General features: G+C 47.4%; 1 protein-coding gene across 1 annotated transcript; it reads left to right on the top strand.

Moving 5' to 3' along the window:
* Positions 1–1,891: 1,891 nt before the first annotated feature.
* Positions 1,892–2,952, top strand: T265_00376 (hypothetical protein; the record flags this gene model as incomplete). The annotated part of the gene is made up of 3 exons (XM_009164121.1): positions 1,892–1,962; positions 2,045–2,395; positions 2,433–2,952. The coding sequence occupies 3 exons, from the start codon at positions 1,958–1,960 to the stop codon at positions 2,950–2,952; spliced, it is 876 nt and encodes a 291-aa protein (XP_009162385.1).
* Positions 2,953–13,135: the final 10,183 nt, after the last annotated feature.

Genomic DNA, 13,135 nt, shown 5'->3' with positions numbered 1-13,135 from the left:
CGAGGGGACCTAATTCTTACCTACGCCCTGTTTGAACAAAGCTTGGCAAACAGGTTTTTTACCGTTGACCCAGCAAACACCCGGCGGGGACATAGTAAGAAAATCTTCAAGCTCAGGGCACACACATCCGTTAGACAAAACTTTTTTTCATTTCGGGTAGTAGCTGCGTGGAATGACCTTCCTCCGACGGTTGTACACGCTCCTTCTCGAACCCAATTTAAAGCACTATTAGACATTTATTTATGCGAATCCTTGCGCTGGCGAGCATACTGCCCCGCGCTGAGAACATAAAGAGCAGTGCTACACCCTTTTTTCACTTGTGCCTTTCAGGTGAACGACAGCCACTGACCGACAAGAACAAAACCGACCCGGGAAACTTGGGCAAAAGCCTCGATCCTGTGTATCAATCCGTGAATCCGTGAATCCGTGTATTAGGTCTCCTCCAAGATGACGATACTCCAGGGAAATAGGTCAGGCACCACGGGACGCGTTTCTTAATAAGCGGGCTTAAGGCAACCATTTTCGTAGCAACTAGTTGGACACGCTCAGCGGGGGTTGCGACGTTCTTACGTTCTGGGTAAACAAACTGATAGTCGGACAGCGGTCTGATGTAGGCGCCATAGTGTTTTGAAGTTCTTGCGAGTAATACGGAGGAACGCTGACCGAATCATTCGTATAGGGGCGAAGGTCTTTTGAGCCAACTTATCATGGTGTAGTGGGGAGGACATGTTTGAAGAAAGCCAGATGCCTAAGCGCATTTCACTAACTATGTTCGTAACATTTTCTGGTCCATTATCACAATGCGCAACAAAGGCGTTCGCTGAGTGTCCTCCAAATTACATCTGGAAGCATCTTTCGGCATTCATCGAAGGGTGCCGGTCTGTCAACTACTGCTTTGCAGGGATTACGCCGGTTTGGTGGGCATGCGTGGCTGTTCTTTTTCGAATTGAGCTAAGTGGACGCATGTACCGGGGCATCTCGACACCATATTCCTCACCTGGGCCGCGCCAATTCTTAAGGATATATTTTATACATTCCGACGGCAGAAATTAAGATTCATAGTGCTGAGTAGACGTGCGCTACCTAAATGCCGAACTCTCGCCTTTGGTTTGACGCTGAGCAAAGATTCGTCTGTATCACAATGACAAAGGCGTTCGCTGAGTGTCCTCCAAATTACATCTGGAAGCATCTTTCGGCATTCATCGAAGGGTGCCGGTCTGTCAACTACTGCTTTGCAGGGATTACGCCGGTTTGGTGGGCATGCGTGGCTGTTCTTTTTCGAATTGAGCTAAGTGGACGCATGTACCGGGGCATCTCGACACCATATTCCTCACCTGGGCCGCGCCAATTCTTAAGGATATATTTTATACATTCCGACGGCAGAAATTAAGATTCATAGTGCTGAGTAGACGTGCGCTACCTAAATGCCGAACTCTCGCCTTTGGTTTGACGCTGAGCAAAGATTCGTCTGTAAACCGTTCCATGGGAGTCAGTGTGACATGCGGCTCTTCCCTATCCTCTGATTCACTGCACTGAGATAACTGTAATAAGATCACTTTGCTGAACAGCTTGAAACTAGCGGAATCGTGAAACCTATTGAGCGCGTTGCTCTCTATGGAACATTTTCCTGTCTACCACCATGTCATTTGTCTAACTAAGGTTCACACGGTACCTTTTCACCGTCTTGTTATTCCGATTAGTGCTTGCTCTGTTTAGTGACGAAGTAGGGGTCGGGCTTTCCCTCATGTATTGACACTTTTACCGCATGGAAATATTGCATGAAGTTGAAGTGAGGCTTATCCAGACAAACTCCATATTTCCAAAAATCGAGAAACTCTGGATTCCTATGTACCGAACTTCTTATTGGTGACCTTATCACCATACGGCTCTACTCGGCTTTGTTTTACTGCGTCCGTCTACCTCGAGGCGCCGCACTTGTAACCCTCACGTCTCGGGAATGAGGTTTGTTCAGTTTCTTGTGGTCTTATGTCTGCCCTACCCTCATACAATGACTGGCTCTAACTAAATGTACTCAATGTTTCAGTAATTTGCGACCTCAGAAGAGGTTGGCAGCGGCCGTTCTAGGATGTGGAAAGAAAAAAATATGGCTGGATCCAAACGAAAACTCGACGATCGCCAACGCTAATTCCCGGAAAATGATCAGAAAGCTCTTCAAGGATAACCTGATTATCCGGAAGCCTGTAACCGTGCATTCGCGTGCTCGTTGCCGAGCCAACCTGCTTGCTCGCAGGAAGGGGAGGCATTCCGGTCCCGGTAAGAGAAAGGGTACTGCAAATGCCCGTATGCCTCAGAAAGTTCTGTGGATGAGACGCATGCGTGTGCTCCGACGACTTCTAAAACGGTATCGCGAGGCTCACAAAATCGATAAGCACTTGTAAGTCCTGCTATTCTGTACAGATTTTCGCCTGCAGGTACCATCTACTCTATCAACAGTGCAAAGGTAATCAGTTCAGGAACAAGCGTGTCCTCATCGAACACATCCACAAGAAGAAAGCTGAAAGGCTTCGGGCCAAACAGCTTAGTGATCAGGCTGAAGCCATGAGGCAGAGGAAGCGGGATGCACGTTTACGTCGGGATAAGAGGAAGGAGGATCGCAGGAAATTCATGATTGAACAAGCCACTACGGCTACTGCGGCTGCTATAGCGGCGAAAGCGGCCCCACCAGCTCCAGTCCCGAAGCCTGCTCCAGTCGCGGAAGTAAAACCGAAAGTCGAGGCCAAAGTTAGTGAACCAGTGAAGCCAGTCCAACCGGTAGAGCCTAAAGCTGAGCCGAAGGCCCCCGTACCGAAAGCACCGAAAGAACCCGCCAGTTCAAAAGTAGCACCGCCTCCGAAGATACCGGCCTCTTCTAAGACACCAGCACCACCCCCTAAAGTACCTCCTCCCAGCGCTGCGAAGCCAGGTGCTGCCAAGAAAACTGCTAAGCGCTAATACTGTAACCTGTGCTTCAAAGATCATTCTTTCCGGAAATTTTCGTTGGTTCTTGTTTGCAGTAGCACAAAACCCTGATATGCAACTGCATAAAGCTTCAGAATCCCGTGTAGCATTTGGGTGCCGCGACCGCGAGGGAGTTCAGTTAGGACGCGAACTTGATGACTTGGTGGTCCGTGGTTTGTGATGAGCGCTGGCATCTCGACAGCTCTTGTTTGGGCTTGAGCAACGTGACTACCCCAGACCGCTGAAAGGGTGGTACGACTGCACGAAGACATGCAACGGTGGTTTTCGACCGCCGGTCATTTTGTCAGCATAAACAGACTAACGTTCAATCCTCCAACCAGTCAGCGGTTGTCCAACCCGGATTTCCAATTCGTATAATCATTCAGGATTCGTTTGATTGTTAATGACTTGTAGCATCGTTGTGCTTGTTCCACCAGGTTAATGAAGTGCGCTATCCATTTCAGTCGTGCTGCCATTTATCTCGTACCCACTGGATTGCATCACAAACGTACGAGCATGCCGTCGATGAACTTCTCTGAGATCGTAGAAGTGTGGCGAGGAATTAGGTCGAAACCAGGAGGTTGCAAATCCGCTGCCTTTGGTACAATGTAAGCAGCTTCAAGCGGCCGTAGAATTCAGGCTCCTTCAGCTGCAGAACCCTTTCGGTGCCTAGCTACCGTACCACCCGAAGGAAGCACGAGGTCTGGGACACTGTCAGGTTGCCCAAGCCTAGACAAGGGGAGACGGGAGACAGAGGTCGGGTTCGAACCACGGACCTTCGGGCCAGTAAATTCGCGCTCTAATCACATGAGCCACCACCCAGGCTTATGGGTTCTACTATGACAACCCAGAGGCGACCATGTGCTGTTGCGCTTCTCAAGGACACGTAGACCACACCCGTTTTCCTGCAGGTGCGTAGGCTCTAGTTCCATTTCTTGCGCCTCAGGTGGTGGTGTATCCCAATATTTAACTCACCACTGGTTGGGCATGGGTGTAAATGACGCTTGTGGCCCAGAGCCCCTTCAATGCGTAGCTGCCTAGCTTCCCGAACCAACTGATCATGCCATCGCCTCCGATTCTTGGCTGTATCTCCCACGCTGTCCCATTTTTCAGTGATTAAAACAAGCAGCTTGAACCCCTTGGCACATAGCTAATAACTAGTAACCTGGCTGACCTCTTTCTCTATAGGCGAGATTTCTTAATTTCGTCAGTTGGTTTAACTTCTGGTTGTATCTCCACGCAAACCATCCTGGACACTTCGGGTGCTGTAGGCACAGATTTTCCTCTTTGTACAGTTGACTGGAGGCTGTGATGCATTATCCTTATAGAGTGTCACTGGCTTATGTACTGCCAGTTCTTGTGGGGGTCTTAGAGAATGATCGTGGTAAGTTAGCACCAACTGTCTTCCTGTTTCCTCCTCAGAACCTGTATGCGAAAGTGTGGCACTAATGCTCTCCGTTAGGCAGTGTGTCGTCCAGTTGTGGTACCCTTCCGGTGCAACCCGACGGAAGCATGAAATCCGAGATAGTGCCAGTTTGTTCAATTCTTGGGTTGGTTTCGAAACACGGGCAATGGTATTGGTTTCATACCTTGACCGATGAATCAGTTGCTGTTTGTGCCAATGATGGATCATCCGGGCAGGCGTACTATTATGATGACACAAGGATCATACCGCCACTATGCACGAAATAAACCAGGGGAACTGTAAGTGGGAAGGTCAGATGTAATGGATTTGAACTGCAGCAAGAGCCATTACTCGCCGCTTGGCGTAATGCTTTTTAATTATAATTTAGTTACCCGCGCACCTTTCTCATGGGTCACCTTTGGTCCGTAGGGCCAATTAGCCTTTGCGTTCTTCCAAAAGCCAGTCGCTAAACCTATTTAGAAGAGGAGCGATCACGCAGACCATATGGTTATGAGCATCGGACTGCTCCTAATAGGTCGGTGGCTTCAATAATACTGCTACGCCTAAAGACAACGGATTCGACAGAACCAGGCAGATGTGTCGGCCAGATCTTAGCATAACATCGAGTTCTTGAGCGACACCTAATTACCTACTAGCAGTCGCTGTCTTCGACTACGAGGAAACTTTTCAGTCTTCCGATGGGTGTTTTTTCTCTGTGCACTTGACCATAGCGGAGCCCCATTGGAGTTCGTAGGTGTTTTTGTTCTTTAGATCCTCGCTCTCGATCACCTCGCAGTTACAGTGGGTTAATCATGACTCCCAGCAATTACTGGATTTCACCAGCGTTGCTTTCTCTCAACTCCGCATTAATATCGATATAGCTTTGGTTGAGGCGCCAGCTTACGGAACAGAGGATCCGTGATTTGAACCCAAATTCAGCATCTGTCTAGGCTTGGACAACCTGGCAATGTTCCAGCTCTCGTGCCTCCCGTTGGCCTGGTAGCTGGACATCGAAAGGTTACTACGGCTGAATGATCAACGTCTTCATTGGGTGTATATTCAAAGTACTATGAATGTAGTTATGGAAATATCACCTGGAGGGAGGCTGATGGAGTTGGATTGTACAAAGGCTTTTTCATCTGATGATCATGCGTCCGTACAAGCTGTTTTGAAGAGTCTTGAAACTATCCGCTTGTTGCGCCCTCAGTGTGCGTTCCTGTTTCAGGATTTCCAATCCTCTTTAGACGCGGGACTTGGATTCGTTTATCAGTTTACTTCAACTGGCAACTGAATGGGCTGTGGTTGTAATGTGACAATGCATGTTTCATCAATGGACGAGCAGGAGTAGTCCATTTCCACCAGGCGAATTTGTTTGGAGGTTGTGAGCATCGTCCAAGCAATGACTGTGATGACAATATTGATACCCTGAGTGCTAGTGATGGTGAGTCCCCGGGTTTCTGAAAACGACGTTCGTTTGGCAATGTGCCAAAACATTGGCCTCGTGGGCACGTTCATTATTGCTCACTTGGCCGTCGTTATGTTCTAGTGAGCAGCTCGTCACCACCTGACCAATATTCAGTCGCCTGGACGTTGGGGAAAATAGCAATGTCTCTGTTTCCTATTGTCCTGGGTCGAGATGGCTCAGCGGCTAAAGCGCCAATTTGCTGAACGGAGGGTTTGTGGCTCGAGCTCAACCTCTATCTCGACTGCTCCTCTCTAGGATTGAGCTACCTAGCAGCATCTTAGGGGAGCGGGGGCGAGATGGCCCAAGTGGTTAGAGCGCAATTTACTGATCGGAAGGTCCGTGGTTCGATTCCGACCTCCGCCACTCGACTTCCCCTGTCTAGGCTTGGGCACCCTGGCAGTATCCAAGCCCTCGTGCTTCGTTCGGGTAGCATGGCACCTAGGTACTGAAAGGGTTTTCAGCTGGGTGCTCCCATCATGGTCGTCAACTTCATGAGTACACGCCGTTCCATTGCGCACTGGGTCAGTCAGTCTCTAACAAACCAGCTGTCGGAGACTACTTGTGTGGCTGTTTGTCGGAAGATGTGTGAATAATGGACAACGTGGTTTACGAAGTATACTAAATTTACGGCGATGCAGTCTACAAGGTACAAAGGGCGCTGACTGTGTCTTTTCTATAATACAGACCATTCCATTTGATGCGTGGTGACTAGAAAAGAGCGTTTCTCAGTTGAGGTTTCCGAAAGCCGCGAACAGGTTACCTATAGACTCGACCTAATAGCAAAAATTATCTTTGGGCAAAACGCCGCATCAAGTTTTCATTTTCTTCACTCCTAACTCTTGTTCGTGGCGCGAAGTGACCAGGAAGCTGCCGTAAGCGAACTATCCGGGTCAATCCATAAGTTAATCAGTCTTCTGAAACACCAGAACAACCATACGGGTTAACCAAAATCATCGCTGCTCATTACAGGGCTATGGATGCAGATCTCAACTGATACAAAGACAAAGAGTCTACCTGTGTAAATCTTGGGTTTCATTAGGGTAAACAGCGCCTAAGACTAGGCTTTATTCAAAGATAAGTCTAGCAGTAGTAGCTGAAATATGAAGGGAAATGTGTGCATAGCGAAAAGCGACAATGTCAAATGACGCCAAGCANTCCATCACATCAATTCAGCATGAAGAATTCGCGTAAGGTAGGGCGAAATAGCTGCCAACTAACATTCTCTGGTGTATGGAACAAAGACTCCGTAATTTATAGGAGTTGGCGTGTAAAATGATTAGAATACGATGAATTGATCCTGCTAAATCTTGCTTGCTTCGCCTTTGCGAAGCATGCGAGGACGTTTTTGGTGTAAGACGTTTTCAGTACTTCCCGTGGTAATAGTATTGGAATGTAATGGGGACAGGGCTAGCTTATCGCTGTGGTGTGTTTGGGCATCGGTAGAGTTAGTGAGGGAAAGAAAGTGGACGGGAAAGGGACTTACTGGTAACGTACCACACTCCTCTCGAAGTGTCTAGACCTCCAAAAAACTAATTAGGGCAAGGTTCATAAAAACTGACAGCAAAAACGCTGTTGGCATCGACTAGAAGGCATATGTCGCAGCACAACTGTGCACAGGGAGATCACGCGGTTCCTACCCCGGAGGATGAGTCGCATTGACAGTTCTTAGAATTTTTATAATCCCTTCCATATCCCTCTGTCAGATCAAAGGTTAATCTGATTTACGCGTGGAAGGCACAACTTTTCGGTAGACGATTACTCGGCATTCGTGGTACATGACCAAACCACCGCACCCTTTAGTGTTCGACACATTCTTCCGTTGAAGTCCGCGTTGTACAAACGAGTATTCATTTCCTAACGGTCTCCTTGCTGATTCCCCAGCACCAGCTGACACGAACCATGATTCTGAGACCATTGTTGCCGAAGACTTGAAGGCGCCTCAGTTCGGCTACGTGCAAAGGCCACGTCTCATCCGTCCAACAGAACAACACGTACTGTAGAATGATGCACACGTAACTGGGATTTAAGAATATTCCGCTTTGTTGCTACAGGTGCCTCGAACTAGGAGGCGCGACACGAGCCTTCCAAGATACATAAAAGTACCCACTATGTCAAGTGTTAAGTTACTGCGTGTCCAGGGGCACGGACTTACAAAGCACATTCAAAATCTCTTTCGCCTTTTTCTTCTCTTCATCTCGAGCTGACAAATGCGCTCGTTTTTCTTTCTCACAACTCAGTTGACACTTTAATGAACGCATAGGTTCCCTATCCAAGATAGAATCCGGAAACCTTTTACATGAGGGTCGTCGATCGCTGGTTGAGATCCTCTCCTCACGAGGTGTGGAATATCTGGTCGTGCTTAGCAAGGACCGAGTGTAATGCAGTCCATCCGGCTATCTACGTCCCATCGGCTGATACAGAGCTCTCGAGATTTTAGACCTAACGTGATAGCTCTCCACAGAGTACCATTAAAACACTCAGTGTCCATTATTTCGGATTTGTGGAGTGTACTTCTGCTGACCGGAATGTGCTCGCTCCGTTAAGTTTCTCTGTTTAAAGCATATGGTCAGAATGATCGTAAGCGGACATCCCAAACGTGAATAAAAAAAATCGCTCAGCTATAGCGCCCTTCCGGTGCCTATCTGCCATGCTACCCGAAGGAAGCACGAGGGCTAGGATACTGCCAGATTGCCCAGGCCTAGACAGGGAAGTCGAGGGGCGGAGGTTGGATTCGAACCGTGGACCTTGCGGTCAGTAAATTCGCGCTCTTACCACTTGAGCTATCTCGCCCGCGTAGTTAACATAGCACTTAACAACACTGACGCCTTCATTCCAGGGCAGACGAATACAAAAGAATATGCGAGAATATATGTCGACAATAATTTACTGTATTTATTACTAGTAACGTGAGCCAACGGTCTTTTGAGTTTGATAGTAAGTTTCGATTTATTTGGTTGCTTTGATGAGGTTTGCTTGGGCTGGTCTGTAGAATCTAGTCTTGATCTACGCACATGCTGGACAGTGATCCATCGTACGTCTAAGTTTAAGTGGTTTTCTTGACGAACAAAATCCATCACTCTTGGAACACTTGGAGGACACAAAGAAGCAGGTATTTTTTGTTGACGCATGTAATTTGGTGATGACCCGTATAGCATGTGAGTGAGAGAATCAGCAACTGTGTTTTTTGTACTGCGACGGTACATGACATCTTAATGGAACGGAACATATTGACCTCTGATCAGTGACAGGCTTGAAATGATATCCAAGAAGGAACTGTCATTTCTGCTGGTTTCGATTACTTTATGTGCTGTATTCCCCACTGTTGTCAGAGGTAACATTCTGGAGAGAGCAGCAAGCCTTTTTCTTATTGAAAGCGCGAATACTGTCACGTAGGGCGCGTATTTAACGCTAAATCAATTGACTGTCAGGGTTCTAAAATTTTGACTGACCTTTGGACAGTATGAATATTCGGTTTGGTATGGGAGAATGATTCTTCTGCCAAACGGGATATCGCTGTTTTCAGAGAGGTGACTCACGTGACGACCGCAACCTGCGGGGGGTTGGCTTGATAGTGACTGGATATTTGGCAACCCAACATACGGACCACATGCACACCAATAGCCTTGTGTTCACTTGAAGTAAGAGTATGTGTGCCGTTTCCGTAAGTCTTGAGAGTTAGACTGGGCCAAATCAGCCTCACAAACCTTGATGTTGTCTTCATAGGCAACGTCCTACTATCTATGTTGAGATTATGCTGAAATCAGGTGGCTACATCCGTTACACAGAACTCATTGCAGCAGAATTGGTATGAGCTCCCTCACGCCTCGAAAGCTGTCTGTGGTCATCTTCCCTGAAGGTATTCGGCGGTAGGCCGAAGCCGCCGTATGCTTCGTACTGGAATACCATAGCTGTCTGCGGTGCACTAGATGTGCATCTAAGCATGTGCAGGTGATAATCGTCTGTTTTACCATGACGCTCTTTTTTGTTCTCATTCACATTCACCAAGGCTCTCGTTACCCAAGGCAATGCTGACAGCTCGTTGACGTCGCGTAGTAACGTCGGTCTCATTGCGAATGTACAATTCATTGGAAGGAGAATGACGTCTCCATTTGATATCGATTGGCTTACAGCTGAGTGGAAAGTTCCCCAAAAGCGTTGGTGCCTGGGCTTGAGTGACAGGAAGGTTTCAGAAAGAAATAAGTTGGTCTGGCATCATCCGAACTGAATGCCGATACAGTTGTTACCAGGGAGTACGCCAGCGCAAGGAAGTAGAAGAGAGGGTAGTTTGGCTTTGTTTCAATCGCACAAAACTTTGTCCAGGACTGTTCATGTAATTTCTATCGGCTAATGAGATCATATTTTGAAATTCTGTCTACCATCCGGACAGCGGAGACAGGAACGTAACTCTCAGTGTTAATGAGTGCGTTCAGTAGAATACTATTCACAAGAACGCCACTGCGCTTTTGAGGCACACGAGAGCTTAAGTGAGTCAGATGGGCTTACTATCGCGAGATTCGAGCGGTTCCGGGTCAAAATTAGAGGCAAGACAGAATAAGAGGGCGTAATTCACGCTTTAATCGTCTATTAACGGTAGTACATGAGCTGAAAATAGAGTGGGTCTTACGAGTTAGTGGTGTATGCAAAGGTAAGGCTTTCTCCACGCTTTAACGTCTATTAACGGTAGTACATGAGCTGAAAATAGAGTGGGTCTTACGAGTTAGTGGTGTATGCAAAGGTAAGGCTTTCTCCCCGCCTTGTAACACTGTGTACTGTGCGGCGAACGAATGTAAAATAAAAGCTGTGGTAGTTGCGTGGAGTCGTTTACGCCTCTCTGTTGCGTAGGTTATTTGAGTGAGTGCGCTGTTGTCGGATACGAATAGCCAAGTGATTTCCTGGATCTGCATTAGGATGGGGTGATGAGGCATCGCTAATAGACAAGAGTTCAGTTTCTGAGCAACCACGGTGGACTGAGGGTGTTGCGTGAGACTCCTCTTTTTCGGCTGTTTCCAGTTATGTGTCGAGCATCATGTCGTAGCTTTTAGGAGCCAAGCGGTTTCGTGTTTGCCATCTGGACGAGCTATGTGGGCGTATGGTGGGTTACAGGAGACAAGTTCCACTTCCTCTACCAGAGGGTCATATTTAGAGACTCGGTCATCGCGTTTTAAAAGGATCGGTCCAGGGACAGTAAGCCAGGTAGGCAGGGGGACACCGCTGGCTGATCGCCGTATGAACGGCAGGAAACGTTCGTGGAGGGTACAGTCGATACATAACAAGGGTCTGATACAGTGGAGAGCATCAAGAAGGACAACCTCCCAATGTGCGACAGGCAAGCCGCATGACTTCAGTGCCAGGCAGATGGTCCTCTAAAGGATATCATTAAGTCGTTCAACCTAACCATTACATTGTGATATATGTACAGCGGTGTGACTACTGGCAACGCCTTTATCGAACAAAGATTGTTTGGGTTCAGTTGACATGAATGCAGAACCGCGATCTGAGTGAATATAAGCAGGCATACCAAACGGTGAAAACAGTTGACTCAGCGAACCACAGTGAAAGAGGACACATCAGAACAAGGATAAGCAAAAGGGAGGCGAGAATGCTCGTCAACGATTGTTAAGAGGTACTTGTTACGAGTGTTAGTGGGAAGTCGATACTAAGGCGTTCAAGCGGTTGTGTGGTTTTGATAAGCTGGCCACGAAAAGTGTCACAATGTTTTGATCTGAGTTCGGAGGATGCCGAACAGTTAGTCACCACACGTCGGATATCGCTGACTGAAAAAGGAAGGTTCTTAGAACCAACAAAATGCAAATCTCGTGACCCGGGGTGACATAGTATGTTGTGAAGTTCTTCAAGTTTTTCCATCATAGCAGTGTTGACACAGGTTACAAGATAGGGTATCAGCAACGCGGTTATCTTTCCTGGTCTATAGAGGACGCCGTAGTTGTACCCTGCCTATTCAATTTTCCTCCGTTCAATCATGTTTCTTCATTTTACACTCTTCTGTTGGTTTCCGTACATAAAAACGACCGAATCTTGATCTGTAATCAGCTTAAAATGTCCCTGAGGAAATAGTGACACCATTTGTGGATCGCTTCTGTGATAATATGTTTCTTTTTCGACAGCAGAATGATTTTTCTCGCTTGCAGTCAAGGTCCTGGAGAAAAAGGCGACCGACCTGTTACCCTGATTCAGTGATGCATCAATAGCAATGTCGGACGTATCAGTTTCGATGATGAGAGGGATATTGTAGTCGACAGTAACCACCATTGCATTCTCTAGTTCGTGTGTAACGTTCTCAAATGCTGTTCGGACATTCTCCGGAAGCGGAAATGTTTTGTTTTTAACCAGTGGAAGAGTTCTGTCAGGAAACGCTGGTATCCACTGTGAATAGTAGGCCAACAGACCAACGGCTCTTTGCTGCGATTTCCCGTTCTCTTATAGGGCACATGCGTTCTGGGTCAGTGTTATGAATAGAAGATCGATTGATTGTGAAAACAAGAATGAATAGCGCTTTGCTTGTCTAAAAATAGACGTACATAGGCTGAAAGTGAAGTCGAAAGCACGATTAATACGATGCGACAATGTGAACACAAAGAATATTCATGACATTCACCCGGGTCGTTGCATTGTGTGTAGAGAGGGATAACTCGGATACGTATTGGATGAATGACTGTGAAAATCTAATGATTAATGACAGATATGATTAGGCTTTTCGGTTTCTCAAAATGTAGGGCCGCGTACACTGCTGGAGCCTGGCTAGGGTCATATGTATTTGGAGATGCAGGTGTATCGCCCGGGCACAGGGGTGAGACTGAAGTATGGTCGATATTATCCTTGATGTATTGAGCGGAGGCGCGTTCAAGTCAGACAGGGTGTGTATGAAAATTGCCGTCACTGGATGAGGTACGCGTGGAATCGTTGGCATGTGTGCGATCACCACAAGGAGCGAGATGGCGAACCGATACAATGTTTTCTTTTCCTCCAGGAAGACGAACACGGGCGTAATATGGATTGCAATTTATAGGTTCGACTTCCTCAACGGCGGGTTCATACTTTGAGGCACGGTCAAATCTTTTCAGTAAAACAGGTCCTAGAACAGTTAACCAAGTTGTCATAGACAAACCACAGGATGACCGACGTTCAAAACGAAACATCCGTTCATGTGGAGTGGCGTTCGTCGAGACGCAGAGAAGGGACCCTATATGGTGGAGGGCATCTGGTAGAGCTGGCTCCCAGCGGCAGATTTGAAGGTCTTTCCTCTTGAGTGTTAGCTGGATTGCGTTCCAGAGTGTCCCGTTGAGGCG

The sequence above is a fragment of the Opisthorchis viverrini genome (assembly GCF_000715545.1).
Source record: "Opisthorchis viverrini unplaced genomic scaffold opera_v5_3, whole genome shotgun sequence".
NCBI lineage: Eukaryota > Metazoa > Platyhelminthes > Trematoda > Opisthorchiida > Opisthorchiidae > Opisthorchis > Opisthorchis viverrini.
Note: the sequence above shows the minus strand (reverse complement) of the source record. Positions and strands in the feature narration are given on the sequence as shown.